This window comes from Dioscorea cayenensis, chromosome 14 (genome assembly GCF_009730915.1).
Source record: "Dioscorea cayenensis subsp. rotundata cultivar TDr96_F1 chromosome 14, TDr96_F1_v2_PseudoChromosome.rev07_lg8_w22 25.fasta, whole genome shotgun sequence".
NCBI lineage: Eukaryota > Viridiplantae > Streptophyta > Magnoliopsida > Dioscoreales > Dioscoreaceae > Dioscorea > Dioscorea cayenensis.
This window is the reverse complement of record NC_052484.1, coordinates 20372986-20394468: the sequence shown is the minus strand read 5'-3', so window position 1 is coordinate 20394468 and position 21483 is coordinate 20372986. Positions and strand designations below refer to the sequence as shown.

Here is a 21483-nt window from a genome sequence, read left to right as displayed (position 1 = left end):
TGAACTCTCATGTCTTTGAGCTTGTATACGTCTAGTCAGCTAGAGAGATCTTTGTAAACTCCATTAATTGACATAGTGGAAGCATTGTAAGAGTCTCTAAAGAGTCCCATGGTTTTCCCCTCGATTCGAATAGTTTCCACGCTAAATTGGTGTCTTGTATTGTATGCTTGCATTTTCGTCATTTTTGTAGTTATTACCTACTTCAAGATCACAAAGAGGGGTTGTAATCGCACTCTTAAGGGTTGTATTTGACCTAGGAGGGTCTTGAGCCCATATAGAGGTCGCTTGGAATTGTCTAGGATGGTTGTCATATAGGCATATTAGAGGGATATGGGAGGTCATATAGACATTCAGATAGTTTTCGCTAGAGCATAAGGGTGTCATACAGCTGGTATAGAGGTCGTATAGGTTTTCCCAAGAGTTTGCACTAAGTCATACGGGAGGCATAACGACCATATAGAGACCGTATTAATGAACAATTAATTGTTACAGTACCATGAACGGCAATTTGCTACAGTACTTTTACAGCGTTTTTTTATTGTTGCACTGCAGGTAACCCCGACAATATAGACTTGATGATGTTCTTGTCATAAAGTTATATAGCCATAAAATTTTAAACAGTTATCACTTATCACTACTTAATTATGAATTAAAAAAAAAATATGAATTTGAAAAATTGCTAAACACATATTTAAAAGGTATAATACCCAGTTTAGTCCTTCTAATATATCGAAATGACCCTTTAGTCCCTCTAATATTTTTTGCGCTTGTGGGATCCCTCTATTATTCACTTTGGAAAAAAGAAGTCCCTCCTTTTCCGTCTACGAGACTGACGTGGCATTTTTCACGATTAAAAAAATTAATGTATACTACTCAAGTTAGTCCCTCTATTATTTCAAAATGGCCCTTTAGTCCTCTTATAATTTTTGCTCCCTCTATTTTATTATTCTTTTAGGTATAATACCAAATTTAGTCCCTTTATTATTTCTAAATGACCTTTTAGTCCCTTATTAAAGGGACTTCTTAACGACGAAAAGTAATAGGGGGACTACATGGCCATTTCACAATAATAAAAGAACTACACTGGATATTATAACTATTTTTTATTATGAAAAATGTCACAGCAACCTCGCCAACGGAAAAACTCACGGCGTTAGGGTCAGGGACTACATTGACCCAAACTGAATAATAGAGGGATCCTACAAGGGCAAAAAATAATAGAGACACTAAAAAACTATTTCGATATAATAGAGGGACTAAATAGGGTATTATACCTATTTAAAAAACAAGGCTTCAAAAAACAACTTTGGCACTATGTTTGGATCTTGACAAGTAGTGTTTCCCAACCAAACAACTTGGGGTAAATTATATATAGACATATTTTTATAAAAAATTAATTTTTTATTATTATTTAGAAAAGAAAATTTTTAATTTTCAAATATTTTGACTATTTTGGTATTAATTAAATAAATCTTTAGTTGGTTCTAAATAAAACTGGCTTAACTTAATATTAGAAACAAAAACTATTAATATTACATTCTTATTTGCATCCTGTTTTAATTTAGCTCTGCAACAAAATATGCCTATGTAAAGGCATATTTTTATTTGCATCCTGTTTTAAAACTGGCTTAACCTAATATTACATTCTTATTACATTCTGGTTGTTAGTTATTTTATTTTTATTGTTTTGTATTTTTTTTAATAAATAAATTATAATTTATTTATTTTTATTAAACAAATTATTATCTGCAACAAAATATGCCTATGTAAAGGCATATTTTAGAAGTTGTTAGGCTTTGCGGAGGTGGTGAAGGATGAGGATGAGGATGTTGTTGGAGTTTGGAATATGGAAAAGGAGCATTTATCACACTCATCCCTGTCACCTCCTTGGCTTGGGGCGCGTCTTGTGTTCACTTTGATGGCCAACCGAAGTATGTGCCAGTTGATCTTTTCTCTTCAAGGCTACATACTAAAAGATAGTGGGATGTTGCCGGTGCAGTTAGGCTTGTGGAAACCTCTGGCGAGGAGAGCAAACGGGGATGGGACGGAGAGGATAAGAACTTTACTTAGGCCGAAAGAGAAAGCAGGAGGAAAGAAAGGTGAGTCTTTTGGTGAGCTCCAGATGGTGGTTGAACCTTGCTCCCATGACAACGACGGAGATGCACGCGCCGAAATGGTTTATCTTCCGATGGTGATTACGGCGGGCTCCCATGGCTACGAAGGAGTGCTTCTCAAGGATGATAGGGGGGAGTTCCTGAAATATCACAGGGACCTGGGACGGTTTGTGCTTCCTGACTTAAGAGACGAAGGTGGGGAACCTCTACCAGTGCTTCGCTGGCTCACATCGGAAGAGATAGGTAAGAAGAAGATGACTGAGGTGGTTGTAGATGCGACATTGTTGGGTGTGATGGAACTTGGTTCTCGCCCTGAGGATGGCCATCAGTGTGATCCTCCGGTGAGGAGAGAAGATGGATTGCAAGCTACGAGTAGAAGCTCGACATCCCGATAGGAAGAAGAAGATGACAAAGGGTGGGGTGATCTTGCTTGTAATTACCCGACTGTGGTGGAGCTTCGCTCCCACGGGGGTGATGGTGATGGTGTGGTGGAGCCTTGTCCCACGCTAGTAAAAGCCCCGTGGTGGTGGAGCCCTACGCCCATGCCGGTAATGTTGTCCGGCAAGATCACCCATGGGTGTTATCGCATAGAACTGATGGTTTTTCTGGTGTACGGGGATAGACTAGTAATCAAGAAATGGCTCGGTCAGAGAGGCAGAAGAGATTAGGGAGAACAAACGGGTTATGGTTGCGCGGCTCAAGGGGTAGACGTGTTGAGTGTTGGCTACCTTGGTAATATCCAAAAGCAAGGACAGGTGTTGAGCATACCGAGTTTACGGGAAGGAACTCCATGGTGGTTGGAGCTGCTGACATGGATCTTCTTTATCAATGTCGAATGGCAAAGGGAGCTTTCTCTCGCGAACCTTGGGAGATGCTGGTGGACCGATTAGAATTAGATGTTGGATTGAATCACTGCTCAAGCCCAAGGCAATCAAGGCTTCTCTTGATAAGGAATTGTTTGATCCTTTAATCTTGTGTGAAGTGGGCTGTCTGTTGGGCCAGGTTAATGTGTCAAGAAGCTTATCGCTTATCTCTGAACCTAGGCCTGAAAGTGGGCCGTCTGCGGTGGATACGGAGACGGACTCACTTAAGCATGTGGGGGATCCATTGGAAAGAGGTGTTCATGCAGCCAGATTTGTTTATCCATTGGAAGGAGGTTTACTAGCAAATGAAAAGGAATTTCCTGGGGAGGATTTTGTTAATGAGTCAGCCTTAACCACTATGACTCCTCTATTGGGCTTTAAATGGAAATACTTGAAGGAGTATTCGGGGGTAAATTTTTTAGTAGATCACTAAACTTTGGCTCATTGTCACTTTGATCATCGAACTTCAATTTGCATCAATTTGGTCACTCAGCTTTAATTTGATTTCATTGGGTAGTAAATCAAGAGATTTTGGCTCCCAAATGAATGATGTGGCTCTTTTTCGATGACATGCACACTTATAATAGACTTAATAATGTGTCATGGGATGACTGATTCTAATTTTCAGACAGCTATGTAATCAATTGGGGGTTGAAATCATTGATTTATTATCCAACGAAATTAAATTAAAGTTAAGTGACCAAATTGATACAAATTGAAGTTTGGTGATCAAAATGAAAATGAACCAAAGTTTAGTGACCTACTAAAAATTTTACCCGAGTATTGGGCCTTGGTGCATGTTTTGGCAAAATCAATGGATGGTGTCACTCATAAGGTGATAGTGAAGGCAGAAGACGAGATTGCTGATTTTCAATCTTCTCATAAGGAGATAGTGAAGATAAGAGATGAGGCTAGTGGGCTCCCATAGGTGTGGAGGCGCAAGATAGGATCGCGGGCTAGATCTTCTTTTCTCTTTTGGGTGGGTTTTGGGGTGTCCAACGTTCTTTTTGTTCGGTTCTTGTTGGTTTATCCTTTGTGCTTTTGTTATTGTACCACACCTAGTGGTCTGGTGTTGTTGTGTCTTCGGGCAGTTTGTTATTTTATTTTTTCTACTTTTTAATTGAAGTGATTTAGCAAAAAGTGTTACATGACATCCAACGACCATAATCCACTATGGCTTGGCAAAGTGTACATTGAAAGAAATGGCTCCAACAGCAAAGGAGGGGCCTAGATGCCACAAATCCTTGATGTATCATCATGAAAAATTTCTCACCTTCACACTTGATCATCATGATCATCATCTATCCTTGTCTTGACAGCAACATGGAATGCTTTCAACTTTCAACTACAACCATCTCAACTATCCACAGGGATTTATTATATTATCAAACATATATATATATATATATGTGGGGATGTTCGTTTCTCATGAAGAATGGTGCCGCCCACATACATTATCTTTCATGGCCACTTATGCTTTTGGGCAAGCATGCCATTAGTAAAAGCCAAAGAGAGCCAACAATGGTGCTATGACCGCATGAGAGAACAACATGCAAATTAGCCTAACTCCACTTGCTTCCATTTACTACCTCTATATAATCTGACTCTCCACCTTATGTGCCCTCAAGCCAAGCATTGAGAGGGAAAGATGATTCTCCACTCTACTCCTTTAGGTATGAACTTATTCTCCTTCATTAATTCCCTACAAATATATATGTATATTTCATATATTTCAATTGTGAGTTCAAGTTTCTTAATCAGTGAGCAGTAAAGAAACATACCAATGCCCATCCATCTTCTTCTTTGCGTCAGTTCTTCATATGAATTAAAAGGAACATGCACAAGATCATATAACTTTGTGTTTTTAGGGAAAAATGAAACCGAGTATAATACAGATATGTGGACAATACCATCACAATCATTGATTATGCCACGCTCAAACTAATTGACTGGTACTTATTTTGCAAGAAAAGCAACCATGCAGTGATCAATATGGATGATTGGCAAATGACTTGTTTCCATATATGATATGATCCTAGCTATATCTACCTTGTCAAATAAATAGTCTTAGCTCATGAATCTACTTTTTTTTTCATGGAATTAGACAAGCCAGCTGAATTCATTTATTTCAGCACATAATTATAATTTTTTTTTATAAAATAGATAAATCCACATAATTATATCTTCAACTTAATATAGTTTTTTTTTATAACTCAAATTTTCTTTTTTCTGATACATCACTGTATTTAGTTTACTATTTTTCAATTTAATGCTTGCATTAGTCTCTCTATCCTCTTCGTAATCATTTATTATTATTTTTTTTCAACGTTGCAATAGCTTATCCACTTTTTTATTATGAAGGTGACAAGCACGAGCTCATCCACTTCTTATGAAAAAAATCCCGAGTTAATAGTCTAATTTTTATAAACAAGACTAAAACATGTCACCTATATTTTGTTTGAACTCATCCATTTAAGGAAAAGTCATTTGCACTCTAAACACAATAAAACATGTTGTTGTTATTATTATTATTATTATTATTATTATTTGACTCGATGGACAAACCATAGTGAAGTGTTTTTGTACGTAGGTGAGTTGAACGCACCATGAGCCTTTGTCCTATATAAAGGGATCTTTACCCTAACTAATCTAATCACGGTGGATCTTATTCACCATATTTTAGATGAAATTTGAATGCGCATCATTCCCATAGTAAAAGCTATGGCTTGCCAAGTGTTGTCAAAAAAATTAAAAATAAAAAAATAAAATAAAAATAAATAAATTGCTAAGCCTTGCTTTAGATTAAGTTCAAAAATGGAAATTATTAAAATCAAGAAAGGAATCATATACCTAATAATTTTTTCACCTTGTTTTTCCAGTAAAAATGATTTCCCATGTATTCCTACTGTGTTTGATGGCTTCAATCAGTTCAATGGCATCCACAATACAATCCTCTTCACCTCCTTCCGAAGAGTCAAAGACATACATAGTCCACATGGACGAAACCAAGATGGCAACTCTTCAGAGCTCTCTCGCCGGATCAAAGAAATGGCATGAAGCCGTGTTCGACTCCATACTCGAACTCTCAGCTCAAGAAGCACGAGAAGAAGAAGGAGAAGCATCATCTCCACAGCTCCTCTACGCCTACAACACAGTGCTTTCAGGTTTCTCCGCCAAGCTCTCACCCAAGCAAGCATCATCCCTTGAAAAGATTGATGGTTTCCTATATTCATTTCCTGACGTGCTACTAAACCTCCACACCACACACACCCCACAATTCCTCGGCCTAAAACCCGGCGCAGGGCTTTGGTCACAGTCGAGCATGGCGTCCGATGTGATCATCGGCGTCATCGACAGTGGCATATGGCCGGAACATGAGAGTTTCCAAGGCAATCACTTCTCTCCAATCCCAAAGAACTGGAAAGGCAAATGTGAAGCCGGCACCAATTTCTCATCCAACAACTGCAACAGAAAACTCATCGGAGCTACAGCTTTTTGGAAAGGCTACGAGGCGTCCGGTGGATTCATCAATGAAACCACAGAGTTTAAGTCTGTAAGGGACTCTGAAGGACATGGCACGCACACTGCATCCACTGCGGCAGGCAATCTCATCTCCGGCGCTAGTTTGTTTGGTAATGCCAAAGGATCAATGACTGGGATGAGATACACTGCAAGGGTGGCCGCTTACAAAGCTTGCTGGTCCACCGGCTGTGCTAACTCTGACGTACTAGCAGCTGTGGATCGAGCAGTGGCGGATGGTGTGAATGTGTTGTCTCTCTCTCTTGGAGGAGGTCCTCAGGATTACTACGCCGATAGCATTGCTATTGCCACCTTTGGAGCTATCCAAAAGGGTGTCTTTGTCTCATGCTCTGGTGGAAACTCCGGGCCCTCGGCTTTCACAGTGAGTAATGCTGCACCATGGATCACTACAGTCGCCGCAAGTTATATTGACAGGAGTTTCCCAACTCTTGTCACTCTCGGTGATGGCCGGACTTTCAAAGGTGCTTCTCTGTATGTAGGAAAGCCAACCAAACAACTGCCTTTAGTTTACGGATCCAATGCTGGAGGTGAAGATGCAGAGTATTGCCAAAGTGGCACCCTCACCAGGAAATTAGTTCAAGGAAAGATGGTCCTCTGTGACAGAGGTTTCAACGGTCGAGCAGAGAAAGGGGAGAACGTTAAATTCAACGGAGGTTTAGCAATGCTTCTCTTGAACTCTGAGGATGACGGCGAGGAACTCTTGGCTGATACCCATGTTCTTCCTGGTTCTTCACTCGGAGCTACAGCATCAGCAGCCATTAAGAAATACATTTCTTCTTCTAAGAACCCAACTGCTATGATAAAATTCCTCGGCACGGTGTATGGCGACCCTGCTCCGATATCAGCAGCATTCTCATCCAGAGGGCCGAACATTATGAGTGAGGACATCATTAAACCGGACGTGACCGCGCCGGGCATGAACATACTAGCTGCATGGCCACCTTCTCTGAGTCCAACTCTTCTTGCCAGTGATAAAAGACATGTTTCTTTTAACATAATCTCAGGTACATCCATGTCCTGTCCTCATGTCAGTGGATTGGCTGCACTTCTTAAATCCGTTCACTTTAACTGGTCCCCGGCTGCAATCAAATCAGCACTAATGACAACAGCTTACACTGTCAACAACCGCAACAGTTCCATAATTGACATAAGTTCAGGCTCTCCGGCCACACCGTTTGATTTTGGCTCCGGACATGTTGACCCGGAGAGAGCTTCAAATCCAGGGTTGGTCTATGATATTACTCCCAATAACTATCTGGAATATCTCTGTAGTCTGAACTACACATCTAAGCAGATGTCTGCGTTTGCCAGAAGAACCTACAGATGTTCCAAAAGAAGTGTTAGACCAGCTGCCCAATTGAACTACCCTTCATTCTCTGTTCTGCTTAGCAGTGATAAGCCCAATTCAGTGTCGACACACACAAGGATTGTGACCAATGTTGGTGCTGCACGGTGCAAATACACTGTTCAAGTGCGCCAACCAAATAAGGTGACTGTGAATGTAGTGCCCAAAGTGTTGGACTTCTCTAAGATTGGGCAGAAGCTGAGTTACAAGGTAACCTTTGTAGGTAATGGTCGTAAGGGACAGAGTGGTTATTCATTTGGCCACTTGATTTGGACATGCAATGAATTCACTGTTCGAAGTCCTATAGCAGTTGCATGGCAGTAGTGATAGAGTTGATGCAGTGGGAGAGGAACTGAACTTAAGTCTTAAGTGTTAATTTTTAGCACTAGAATAGTTCTAGTTAATCACCGTTTAGCACTGATTAACTCCAAATAAAAAGCATTGACTATATTTAAGAAGAACATTGACATGGTCATTCCAGTTTGGTTTGATGATCATGGTTGTTTGGTGGCATGTTTTGGTGAAATTAATCTGTATTGACTTTGACTAACATGTTTAACGTTTTTATTTATGTGTTCTTTTTTCATGTTTGCAATATATGTAATTGAGTTAAGCAAATTATTAAGTGCGAGCATGGTAGACAATTATTGATATGTTTGATAATATTGGAAAGTGTATCATAATTCTTGGCACTTATTAAGGTGGAAGATCAACTAAACTAAGTTAATTTTGTGCCACTAAATATTATTATAATTTGGCATATCTAACCCATTATCTTCATTGAGTTCATTGCACTTGAATCATTAATTTTCAAAGTTGAAAATAGCAGGGCCAATCAATTTAGATAGTGACATATACCACTCTTTTGCAACCACAAATTAAACAATTTTTTCAAAAGTCTAGTTTGATGAACTACTGCTGAATCGAAAACTAATTATGAACTTTAATTTCTTTTTGTTTTTTATATTTAGACCGTACGATTTTTTTTTTAATGAACCACGGATGTTAAAAAAAACACTTTTATTTGCTAAGTGATCAAAAGTTTGAGGTACGCAAATTCCAAAATACTTGTTTACATTAAAAACTTATACATTTGACTTAATTAAAACATAAGAAATTACTAATAAACAAAACAAAGATGTAAATTTTATATGATAATTTATTCTATTTTTTAATAAAAATATTAACCCATATTTATATTGAAATACAAACAAAATTACTTTTCACATATACAAAAAGTTAAATCTTATTACTGAAATGTAAAAAAAAAAAAGTTAAATTTTGACTAATGTCATGCCCCGAACCCGGTTCAATGGACTTGGGGCACAGACAAATGGGCGTACATCTACAAGCCCGAAACCAAGTAGACATACAAGATCTCAAAAACTGATCCAAAGCAAAACATATAAGCTAACAGAGACTATCAAAAGTCAAAAACAAATATTCACAATGTTCAAAATTCCAACTTCATATACAAGCTGGTGTTAAATAAAACAAATACTCACACAAACGAAAAAAACAACTCAAAATATAGAAAGAATCAAGATCACAATCTCTCACTAGCTCACTAAGATGTCTATCATACTATTTACTTTTGATCTAAAAAAATTCAACAACAAGATTATGAGCTTGACAGCCAAATAAGCACCCACTAAAAAATATAGGGATCCTTTACAAAAATCATATATTATCAAAATCAAAATCAGAAATCAAATTTATTTTATATAAACACAGATGACAAAACCATGCATATAGGTCCCCCAAACAACTATTGTCAAAACAAAATAACAGAATTCATATATTTACCCTCGGTAACTCGAGTCAGAATTATCAGAATTCATATTTTTACCCTTGGTGACCCGGGCCATAATTATCAGATACCGTTATTCTTCACCGGCGGTAAAGCGGTGGGAAACTATAGTTTTTATATCAGAGTACATATTGACACGATCAGTGTTTAACCCCCAATGACAGGGTTATTGCAAATTAAGTTAGTTTGGGGACTACGAGTACTGTGTCAAAATATTTCATGTTCACAAAACATTAAATTATCAAAATTCATATTAGGCAAAATGCAAGTTATTTGCAGTCGCGTGATCCCATTTTTATCATATCAAAATAAACCAGTTATTTTAATCCAAACATGAAATAATTAAAAGAAAATATTAATAATAATTAATCAAAAATTAACTAAAAAATATCTGAAATTCAGAATTGAAGTAATACATATTTAGATAAGCTGTCTAAACTTTAGAACTTAAATAATCTAAATTTAAATAGATATTCAAACCTTTCAGAAAATTCTAATCCAAAATAAAATATCACTAACTCGAAGTTTAAAATAATTTAAAGTAATTCCGAAAATAATAATAAATAAATAATTTAAAATATAAATCAAAATAATCAGTATTTTTCTCAAAAATTCCAAAAGTTCACAAAACTAGAATTTTCAAGTATATACATATAATAGGATTTATATGTGGGATACTTATATGATTAACACCCAAAAATACTCCCAAACCTTACACCTTTGGCATGCCCTATATCTGGGAAGAGATTCTATTAGCTTTTAATAACAAAATCGAAGCTAACAAGCAATAGTATTAAAAAAAAGATTTTTAGAAGGGTACGAATGCAAAAAGTTCAAACTATTATTCTACACTCCCAAATATTGATTATTGCGAGGGTACAATAGCAATTACCCACTCTAAAAGCCATATCAATAATTCCAACATGATCAATAAGTACTAAAACCCTCATAACTTCATATACACTTTTCCAAATCATAAATTTCAAAATTTTGAGAAAAGTAGACACCTAAGACTATGACATATCCGAAATTCACATTATTTGGAGTACTACTCAAATTATAACATTTATTTGATTCTCCAGCTATTTCTACAAACTTATAATTTAGACATATACTTTTAAAACATGCATTTCTCTCAACCTACAACTCCAAAAGTAATGCAATTTTACTAACAATCAGATAACCCAAAAATGAACAACTTTTATATTTTTCACCTTATCTAATTCAATCTCCATGATCATAAAAAATGACCATAATTCTTCAACTTATGCACAAAAATATCATCCGTGACAATTATACTAATAGAGCTATATCTCACAAACTACATATGCATAAAATCTGAAATTTTGCAGGTATTTAGGTAACATCAAAATCTACAACTTTTATATTTTACATTCCTGCAAATTCTGCCTCCAATATCCCTAAAATTGGAGAGAGATTTATGCTATTATTAAAAATGAAAATCTAAAACCTATCAAATTAAATCAGCTAATAATTCCTTTCTCATGGCGAAAGATTGTATCTCAATCAAACATACATTGCATTACATCAAATATATCGTGCAAAACCTCATCCTTGAGATGTGATTAAATCCATAAAAACATCATGGTCAAAGATTCCAAGAGTATGCTTAGGTGCACACATCAAAGAGAAACAAAATTCCTTCAAACTACAAATTGGGAACAAGCCCTAGAAACTCAAGGGCTAAATCTAAGGTTTAAAGGTGAATAAATAAAAAAAAAAAAGTAGGAACAAATTTTCGGGTTTCAGATAGAAAGAACTCTCACAAAGCCAACAAGCATCAAGAAAAATAAGAAATAAAAAAAAAAAATCTGCACAAAGCTCCAAGATCTTACCTTGAAAGTAGAAGCAAAACAACTCAAGATCCACTCGTCCCGATGGCATCACCAAGAAGGAAAGGAAAGGAAGATTGGAAGGTGTTCACAACAATAGGTGATCGTGGGCGGTGGAGATACAGTCAGATCGTGAATTTTTTTTTTTTTTTTTTGGTAATCGCTAAGGATACGAAGAAAGGTTTTAAAAATCTTAAAAATCAATGGCTCTTATTAAAAAAAGTTTGCATGCTAGGATATAATCAAGGAGTGGGGTCCACAGCTAAACTCAACCAAATAACTTTAATAGATAAATATTAGTATAGCCGATAGAGTCATGGCCTCCTGTCGTCCAGAATCCCTCTCTAATATGTGGGACTCCTGGATGACATGTTTAAAAGGATCTCAAAGAGATACATGTGATACACTGTCTAGAGCTATTTTCTTGAGTGTTTGGCTAGAAAAAAAAATAAGCGTATCTTTGATGTTTATTTATTTTTTTTTTGGGTGTCTGCAATTCCAGATTTCAAACCCCAGAAATTAGAGTTTGTTAGCACCATTAAGAGAGCCCTGGCTTTCATTAATCCCATGGGGTGAGCCTAGTAGTTCCTACTATTCATGCTCACATCGGCTAACCTGCTATTATTTTTGTTTTTTTATACTCACTTAGAGACTCATTCTTTATGTTGAGCTTGTTTTTTTATATTTTGTGATAATCCTATGATAGTCCCACCTTTAGTGGGCTCTTATTTATAGTTTTTTTTATACTTTTTATTCCGTATATTTTTAATAAATTTACAGTTTATTTACTTTAACGAAAAAAAAAACCTATAGCCTGAAATGAAAAATCAAGTGTTTAAATCGTTCACTCATAATTTTTTTTAATAAATAAAAATAAAAAAAACCATGTTTACCTATTCATAATGATAAATTTTGTTAATTAATATTGAATAGTTTTCTTATCTCATTTGCAATGGCAATAATACGACAACTTTAAATAGTCCCGACTCTCCCGCGTGGGATCTTGCACTCAGATAAAACCGCATAATTTCATTCTTATAAAGTTATAAGTAAACGACAGATTTTTTTTTTTCTTGAATAAATAAACAACAAATTTCTCCAGTTGACATCAGACAAGAAGATCCCTGCCAATTTTAATATTTATTTATATATTTTTATTTTATTATTTTCTCGTCTAGATGTCAACATATTGAGAAATTATAATGGTAGGTGGGGAACGACAGCTGAGACAAGACCACCTACAAAATTTCATCCGCTCAATTTTTTTTTTTAAAATCCCTTATTCATCTACCAAAAGATCACCGAGGTTTTAACTTGTAATTAAATTTTAACTAGATAATATATATCTTAAAACAAATTTCAAAATTTTTAAACAGTATAAATACATTTTTTTTACTTTGACTTATTTTTTTTTAAAATAAATAACACACTAATTTATTTTAAAAATAATAACATGTAAAAAAACACACAAAGACACACAGCATACATTACATTAATAAAAAAAAATACAAATAAAATAAAACTTAAAAATAATTATAAAAAAATAATATTAGTCTTAACCAACAAACAGAAAACCAAGTAAAAACTGAGTCAACAAAGTCCACCGTGTTTGATTCATAGTAATACCAATTTTTTTTATATAAAAATTTTAATTAACATGTTTTTTGGGCTCAAGAATTTAAAATAAATTAGATTAAAGCCAGAAAATACACTTTCAATTTTATAAATAGATATAATCTATAAAAGGACTCATCTTGATTCAGATCCAACGGCCCATAACGTTAGTAATCACGAATCACGTTCGTGGAAAGGTACAGCAGCTGGTCTACGCTTCGTAAGCCAACTGCCACTTCGTTTCTTTTCCGGAAAAAACGCGCATCTCCATCGAAGACGAAGTCGAAGAAGAAGAAGAAGACGAGACCTTGCTCTTTGATGAAGAAACCAACGTAAAGCTCCTCTCTTTCTACCTCGATGGACAACTATGGCAATCCTTATCCCTATCCCTATCCCTTCACCGGAGCTCCACCGCAGCCGCCCATGAATCCCGATCCCCATCAACCTCCTCCTCACTATCTCCACCCCTCCAACTCCTTCCCTGCGAATCCACCACCGTCGGTCTCTCTTTCTGGCCATCTCTACTATCCTCCGCCGCAACATAGCCCCTACGACTACTACAACCCTTACCCGTCTTCCGCTTACGTTCCGGCTCCGGCTCCGGCTCCTTCTCCCTACTATCCATCTCCGTCGGCTCCTCCTGATGCTCCGGCTCCGGAACACTCTTTGTCTTCCTCGTCGCTCTATCCCATCGATAGCGTCCTTGCAGATATGCGGATCTCTGAATCTACAACCCCGTCGTCCCCCTCCACCTCCCAACATCACGGTCCGGTCTACCCCGCCTTGCCCTCTGGCTCCTCTCCGTCTGAATCCCAGCATATGCAGATCGTCCCCTTCAACAAACAACACTCGATTTCATCCCTTAAGGTTCTTCTCCTCCATGGTAGTCTTGATATCTGGATCTTCGACGCCTTCAATCTTCCCAATATGGATATGTTCTCCAAGACCATCGGTGATATGCTGGGCAAGCGTCTTACCAGCACCCTCAGTGGTAAGCTGGAGCACATGTCGTCGATGACCAGCGACCCTTATGTTTCAATTGTCGCCTCAAATGCCGTCCTTGGCCGGACTTACGTGATAAGCAACAGCGAGAATCCTGTGTGGACGCAGCATTTCTGTGTCCCTGTTGCGCATCACGCCGCTGAAATCGAGTTCGTCGTTAAGGATAACGATGTTGTCGGCTCGCAGATCATCGGCACGGTTGCGATCCCCGTGGAATGGATTTACTCCGGGGAAAAGGTGGAAGGGACATATCCAGTCCTTGGCTCTAATGGAAAGCCCTGTAAGCCTAATGCCGTGTTGAGGCTTTCCATCCAGTATATTCCGATTCACAAGCTGAGCATGTACCATCAAGGCGTCGGCCCTGGCCCGGAGTACGGTGGTGTGCCGGGCACCTATTTCCCTCTCAGGAAAGGCGGCAAGGTCACGCTCTATCAAGATGCTCATGTTCCTGATGGTTCCCTTCCTGACCTCAGGCTGGGGCATGGCGAGCATTACCAGCATGGCAAGTGTTGGCGTGACATCTGTGATGCCATAAGCCAAGCTCGTCGCCTTGTTTATATTGTAGGATGGTCTGTTTTCCACACTGTTTGTTTGGTACGAGATGCTGGGCGGCCGGATTACACTTTGGGCGATCTTTTGAAGTCCAAATCACAGGAAGGTGTGCGAGTGTTGATTCTTGTGTGGGATGATCCAACTTCAAGGAGCATTTTGGGCTTTAAGATGGTAAGGCTTCCTTGACATCATTTTCTTGCTCAATGTTTTAGATGATATAAGCTTGATGATAATTGGATCTCTTGTATGCAAATTTATGCTTGATCTCTGTGGTCTCACAAACAGAGAGGAATGATGGTCTTATTTGTGATGATTTTTATGGTAAACTAATTGTTTCCTTGGCACACAATCTTGTCTATGTTCTAAAGTGTGAAAAATAAAAGAGAGGAGATGATCATGGTTCATGTGAAAATGAAGTCATGGGTGCATAAGGCAAGAGAAAAAAACAAGAAAATAATGTATTAGAATAATTTAAATATTACAATACTTCTCAACACTCGACACAATAGTAGACTTGTCCTTATATAGGCTAAACTTAAAAATCTTTCTTAACTATATAGTATTAAAAAAATGGAAACATTTCTAATTAATAGTAACACCAAGTATTGACTGTACCAATATACTAACAAAGACTTTCTTAATATATCAAAATATTATATATATTTCAACACTAGGAAACTAATCATTAGTCTCTTATTCGATGATATTTATCATGTTAAACTTCTACATCATGCTATTAGTTTCTTTAGCTTTCTGAGACAGGATTCATTCTTTGTCTGATGTTTTGCTTTTCTTGTTGATTCAGCTGACATTAGTTTGAGTTCAGATTTAGCCTGGTTACAGCAATGTTTGTTTTTTTTTGTTTAATATGCTCATCAGTCTTGCACATGCAGGATGGTGTAATGCAAACCCGTGATGAGGAAACTCGTCGATTCTTTAAACATTCATCAGTCCAAGTGTTGCTTTGCCCCCGCTCTGCAGGAAAACGTCATAGTTGGGTTAAACAACAGGTGATCTAGAAATATTTATTTTGTGCTTGGAAAGTACTTATATTGGTTATTAGTATCAAACAACATTTGAATGTTATAGACCTCAAGCACTTAGTAAACAGTGAGACTAGCACTTACCATACCATATTACCTGCACATGCTAATTTTGGTTGAAACCTAAGCTTTATACATTTCTTTTGGGCACTTCTCTGCTTGTATTGCAACCATTGAGCTACTTTCCACAAGATAACCAAGCAGTCAATTTGAACATAAATAATTTGTGATGAGAAGTTGTTTGGAAATTTCAATGTATAATTTTTTTTTCTTTGTTTTCTCAAATATCAGGAAACTGCAACTATTTATACTCATCATCAAAAGACAGTAATTGTGGATGCTGATGCTGGGTATAATAAAAGGAAAATTGTAGCTTTTGTTGGAGGGCTCGACTTATGTGGTGGGCGATACGATACACCACAACATTTTTTATTTAGCACACTGCAGACATTGCATAAAAATGACTACCATAATCCTACATTCACGGTAATTTTACTTTCTCATACCCAATTTTGCATTTTGATTTTGTTATCTACAGATGATCCTTCTCTTTCAAGTTATGGTTTTTGATTTTGTTATCTACGGATGATCCTTCTCTTTCAAGTTATGGTCTTTGATTATGTTATTTACATATGATTTATTCAAGCTCTTGCCTCATATTTGTCAGTTAATCATAAGAAATATGCTTCCTTTTGTCTCATACATGAATTGGAATTTTTTTTTTTGTAATATCTGTAATCATGTATTCATTTTAGATGTATGTTGCAATTTGAAATCGTATAGCTAAGTGTTTCGTATGAACACTCGCAAGTGCTCAGCTCCAATTCTTTTTGAATATGCAATGCCTTCATGTTTCATATTACAATAGAATGTCCTCATTTGCTGCCAGGTTCACTTGACTAGGCACAGACCAATTCTAGGTATGCATTACACTGCTTACTGAAATTTCTCAATATGGATATTCTAACACCATCAACCAGTTCCTGACACCAAAGTTCTACTGGTATCTAGTTGTCATCTATCTAAAGTTATCTATGGGTAATGGGCTCAGGAATCACGAGCTGCTTATTTGACTGCAGTTGGTCATTTTTCATTTGTATCAGACAACTTAAGTCACCATAGCTCTGCATGTTCATTAATACCTTTCCCCGGCTTTATTCTCTTTCACAACATTCACTTCATTTCTTAAAATCATTCAATCATGGATTACAGGGACCTGATACCGGTGGTCCAAGAGAACCGTGGCATGATTTGCATTCTAAAATTGATGGCCCAGCAGCTTATGATGTTTTGACAAACTTTGAGGAGCGTTGGTTAAAGGCTTCCAAACGTCATGGCATAAGAAAGTTGAAGAGGTCTTTTGATGATGCTCTACTCAAGATTGAAAGAATTCAGGACATCATTGGAATAAATGATGCTCAATATCTGAATGATAATCATCCTGAGAGTTGGCATGTGCAGGTGATAAAGGCTAATCTTCATCTGAGTTTTCTGTGCATTATTTATCATTTCAATGACTCATATAATTCATATGTTTCGTCTTCGACATAAGCACAGGTTTTCAGGTCAATTGATTCAAATTCTGTCAAAGGATTTCCTAAGGATCCAAAAGTTGCTACTAGCAAGGCAAGTGGAAATTCCCAGCTTTTATTGTGTTTAAGTTGCATATTCTATTTTATAATCTCTGACATAACTTGTGAAAATTTTTGTTTAATCCTACAGAATCTTGTCTGCGGTAAAAATGTCTTAATTGACATGAGTATACATACAGCATATGTAAAGGCTATCCGGTCTGCCCAACACTTCATTTATATTGAGAACCAGTACTTTCTGGGGTCATCATATAACTGGGACACAAACAAGGACTTGGGTAAGCGATTCACAATCATCCTTGTTATGTTTCTATTATTTCATGGACAAAGCTGTGATTATGTTTTGTTTTGAATATTTCTCCTGTTAATATAAATATATTGTTTTTGCTTGAAGGGGCTAACAATTTAGTTCCCATTGAAATTGCGCTGAAAATTGCAAACAAGATCAAAGCAAATGAGAGATTTTCTGCATACATAGTTATTCCTATGTGGCCAGAGGGCATTCCAACAAGTACTCCCACTCAAAGAATTCTATTTTGGCAGGTTAGTCTTACTACATATGTAAATGCTTTGGTCCTCATTTGAAATCCTTTCATGTTTTACTTGTGATATTTGGTATCTTTCCCCATGAAATTTACATATGGTAATACTGTTGAATGAGCATTTATACAAAAGGAATATCGACATTCCTTGTGGAAAAACTGGTTGACAAAATAAATAATGTAAATATTTCAAATGTTATTCAGAGTGTTATATTCTTTTCTATTATATCTAAATATTAACTCTCATTCTGTGTCAGTTAATCACATTATTCACACAGATTTTACATTATTCCATACTTTACATTTGTTAAATTAGTTCTCTCTTAATCTTTTATTTATTCAGGCATTTTCACTTAATGAGTTACTCTTATAACATATTATGCATGCGTATTTGGTTGCATGTTGTGAAATATGGCATTATGTCAGAAACTGAAGTTTAGAAATTCTGAAGATTACTATGCCATCTATCCAAAAATCATACCAATTACATGTTCAGATTGTAGGAATATTTGCAATCAGTTGTTCATGAGGCTGACTTTTTGTTAGCATAGCGTTGTTTTCAATAGAAAGTGTTATAAGAGCTGCCCATTTCTTGCTGAACAAAACGCTCATTCATTGATCACTTTCTCTTCAACAACATTCTTCTTCTGAGTTCTCCCTCATCAGGAATTCTTTTGTTGTCCTCATAAATTTCCTTTGGAAATGATAAACATGTTAACAGGATTGTTATGCTGCAATACAAGAATAAAATTCAAAGAATACCAAAAGATGTGCGCATATAGCATGTTAAGTAGCTTGATAAGACTCATATCAAGGACAAGATGATTTTACCAAAGCAAACCAAAGCACTGGAAAGTAAATTTGAAATTTCACCACTAGTACTCCTTCAAAGATTGCCATGTGCCCGCATTGTTTGTCTTCATATAGTGGTTGGCTTGATCTGCTTAAATATAATTATATATTTTCAGCTAGCTAGATTAACCAGTGACTATTAATACCCAATTATATCTGCGAATCTTAACTATTAAGCCATTTGTATCAGTGATTTTTACAAGTTTCAGTTGACAGATCGTTTTGTTTTCCCATGCTTGATGATTATTTTGCCATTCATATAGTACTCGTCTTGAAATACTGTTGAAGACTATGCTATAAAGTTTTGCGCTATACCTAGAAAATTTTGCTAAGTGGAATAAATAATGGCTTACTTATTGTTGCAGAATAAAACAATGCAAATGATGTATGAGATAATTTATAAGGCCTTGAAGGAAGTTGGCCTTGAAGATCAATATGAACCACAGGACTACTTGAACTTTTTTTGTCTTGGAAATCGAGAGGCACCGGACCTCAGCAATCCATCAAGTGGAGGCCCTGCTGCAGTGAACGCACCTAATGTAATTATCATATATTTAATACATTTGAACCAGACTAGAGTCTATATGTTAACATATTTTTTTCATGAACAAGTCTCCCCACTGCACCGCTTCTTTACATGGTATATTTTTAATTTATTAGATTTATCTATCTTGCTCCGGTTAGGCTTTCTTTCCCCTGGATTTTGTTGTTCCACTGCATGAGTTAAAGTCTGCATATTTCTGTCAAACAGCATAATTGTCCTGGTTAAGAACAGACATGGTTATTACTATTCTACTGATCTTGTAAAATGTGCTTTCCATTTTCAAATCAAATAAAATAATTCATACAAAAGTTTTTCTGTTATTCTTTTCTAGGCTTTACTGAGAAAATTCAATAAACCCAGCTGCAAGCTGTGAAACAGTATCGAATAGAAATTGTATATGCCATGGGTTTTTGATATGTACATAGAGAGAGACTTTAGCATCATAACTTGCATTTCTTTGCTGATATTTTTAGGCACTTGCTCGGAAGAACCGGCGCTTCATGATTTATGTGCATTCTAAAGGAATGATAGTGGATGACGAGTATGTGATAGTGGGATCAGCAAACATCAACCAGAGGTCATTAGAAGGTACCAGAGACAGTGAGATTGCCATTGGAGCATATCAGCCTGAGCATACATGGGCAAGAAAACTCTCTGGTCCATTAGGACAGGTAAGGCAATAATAAACTTCAACGTGCCTTGTCCAGATAAATTTTTAATTTTCATGTGATTTAATGGTTGCCCTTAGCAAGTGACAAATTTTACATTTATCACTAAGATGAAGTATCTGCTATATTATCTGGGCCAACTTCAGTGATCATTTTACAATTGTATGATCACTTTATAACAAAAGTCTTTATGTTAAAATTTTCACAGATTTAGCTTAAGTTTGCATTGAACTAGACATCTAACTTTACACTGGTGTTAAATCGTGTAAATCTAACATTGCGTTGATGTTAAATCATGTAGATCTATGGCTATAGAATGTCACTGTGGGCTGAACATATTGGTTTCCTTGAGGAATGCTTTACTCAACCTGAGACCCTTGAATGCATGAGACGCGTCCGAGCTTTGGGGGAACAGAACTGGAAACAATTTACTGCTGCTGAAGTCACAGAAATGAGGGGACACCTGCTGAAGTATCCAGTGGATGTCGACAGGAAGGGAAAAGTAAAGCCTCTGCCCGGATGTGAGACATTCCCGGATGTCGGTGGCAACATATGCGGAACATTTTTGGCCATACAAGAGAACCTCACAATATGATTGATACTTACTGATACCATCCTGTCTAGAATGTCTCTTTAATACGTTGCAGGCTGCCACACTGATTGCCAGGCAAGTCACTCCTGTAGTTTTATATGTTACTCTAATTCAGGCAATTTGTATATTTTAGTGGTGTTTCTTACATTGCTCATGTCATATAGCACACACTGTTCATTTTCACATGATATAAGGAGGGTACACTGGGATTTTGTAAATGATAGTGAGTGTAAATTCTACATTTTTTTAGAGTAAGTGATAAAATAAGAAAGTCCCATTTACTTGCAGTATGTTATTGTGTGTATGATTCATTGGCTGGTTTGACTCACTGAATTGGTCTGCTCTGCAAGGGAATGCTTTTATCTTTTTTTTATCTTTTTTTTAATCTTATTTTATCTAATATCTTCAATTTTTAATTTGCTTTATTAAATTTTCATGAATTTAATATTTTTTTACTTTAATTTAACTTTTTTAAAAATGATTAAAATATCTTCTATAAAATTCTACTTAAAAATAAAATAAAATAAAATAAAATAAAAATTCTACGTTTCTTTGAAAACAATGTATTTACTACAAAATCCTTTTGCTTTCTATAACAATGTAACATATAACCGTACACACACATATATCAGGCCGTATTTACTACATAAACCTTCTGATAGCGGTTCTTACATTAAAACAATATAACATATAAACATATACACACTGAGGAAGACAACCACTGGATGTGGTTTCCAGATTCGAAAGGTAATAAGCTCTCATGTAACATCTACAAGTTTTTAACTTGCAATAATGCTGGGGTTCAGGGGTGGAGTGGCTGGACTAATATTTGGAAACTTAATATTGTCTCTAGAGCCATAACATTTGTTTGGCTTTTGAACCATGGTAAGATTAAAACTTATGAGTATCTTTATCATTTGAATCTTGGTCCTCCTGATCCATGTGTGTTTTGCGGTC

At 36.4% G+C, this 21483-nt stretch overlaps 2 protein-coding genes across 3 annotated transcripts; both read left to right on the top strand.

The window, feature by feature from the left end:
* Positions 1 to 4425: 4425 nt before the first annotated feature.
* Positions 4426 to 8429, top strand: LOC120275205 (subtilisin-like protease SBT1.1). Of its 2 annotated transcripts, none has more exons than XM_039281729.1 (2): positions 4426 to 4650; positions 5857 to 8429. In XM_039281729.1, the coding sequence occupies exons 1-2, from the start codon at positions 4626 to 4628 to the stop codon at positions 8184 to 8186; spliced, it is 2355 nt and encodes a 784-aa protein (XP_039137663.1). In that variant the 5' UTR covers positions 4426 to 4625; the 3' UTR covers positions 8187 to 8429. The 2 variants fall into 2 exon arrangements, with proteins under 2 accessions (XP_039137663.1, XP_039137664.1); XM_039281730.1 differs by having other exon boundaries at positions 4626 to 4650; positions 5906 to 8429.
* Positions 8430 to 13345: 4916 nt separating this feature from the next.
* On the top strand, positions 13346 to 20816 carry LOC120275434 (phospholipase D gamma 1-like). The gene is made up of 10 exons (XM_039282004.1): positions 13346 to 14864; positions 15587 to 15703; positions 16028 to 16222; positions 16949 to 17197; positions 17294 to 17362; positions 17459 to 17606; positions 17723 to 17871; positions 19088 to 19261; positions 19740 to 19937; positions 20236 to 20816. The coding sequence occupies exons 1-10, from the start codon at positions 13497 to 13499 to the stop codon at positions 20527 to 20529; spliced, it is 2961 nt and encodes a 986-aa protein (XP_039137938.1). The 5' UTR covers positions 13346 to 13496; the 3' UTR covers positions 20530 to 20816.
* The last annotated feature ends 667 nt before the right edge of the window (positions 20817 to 21483 follow it).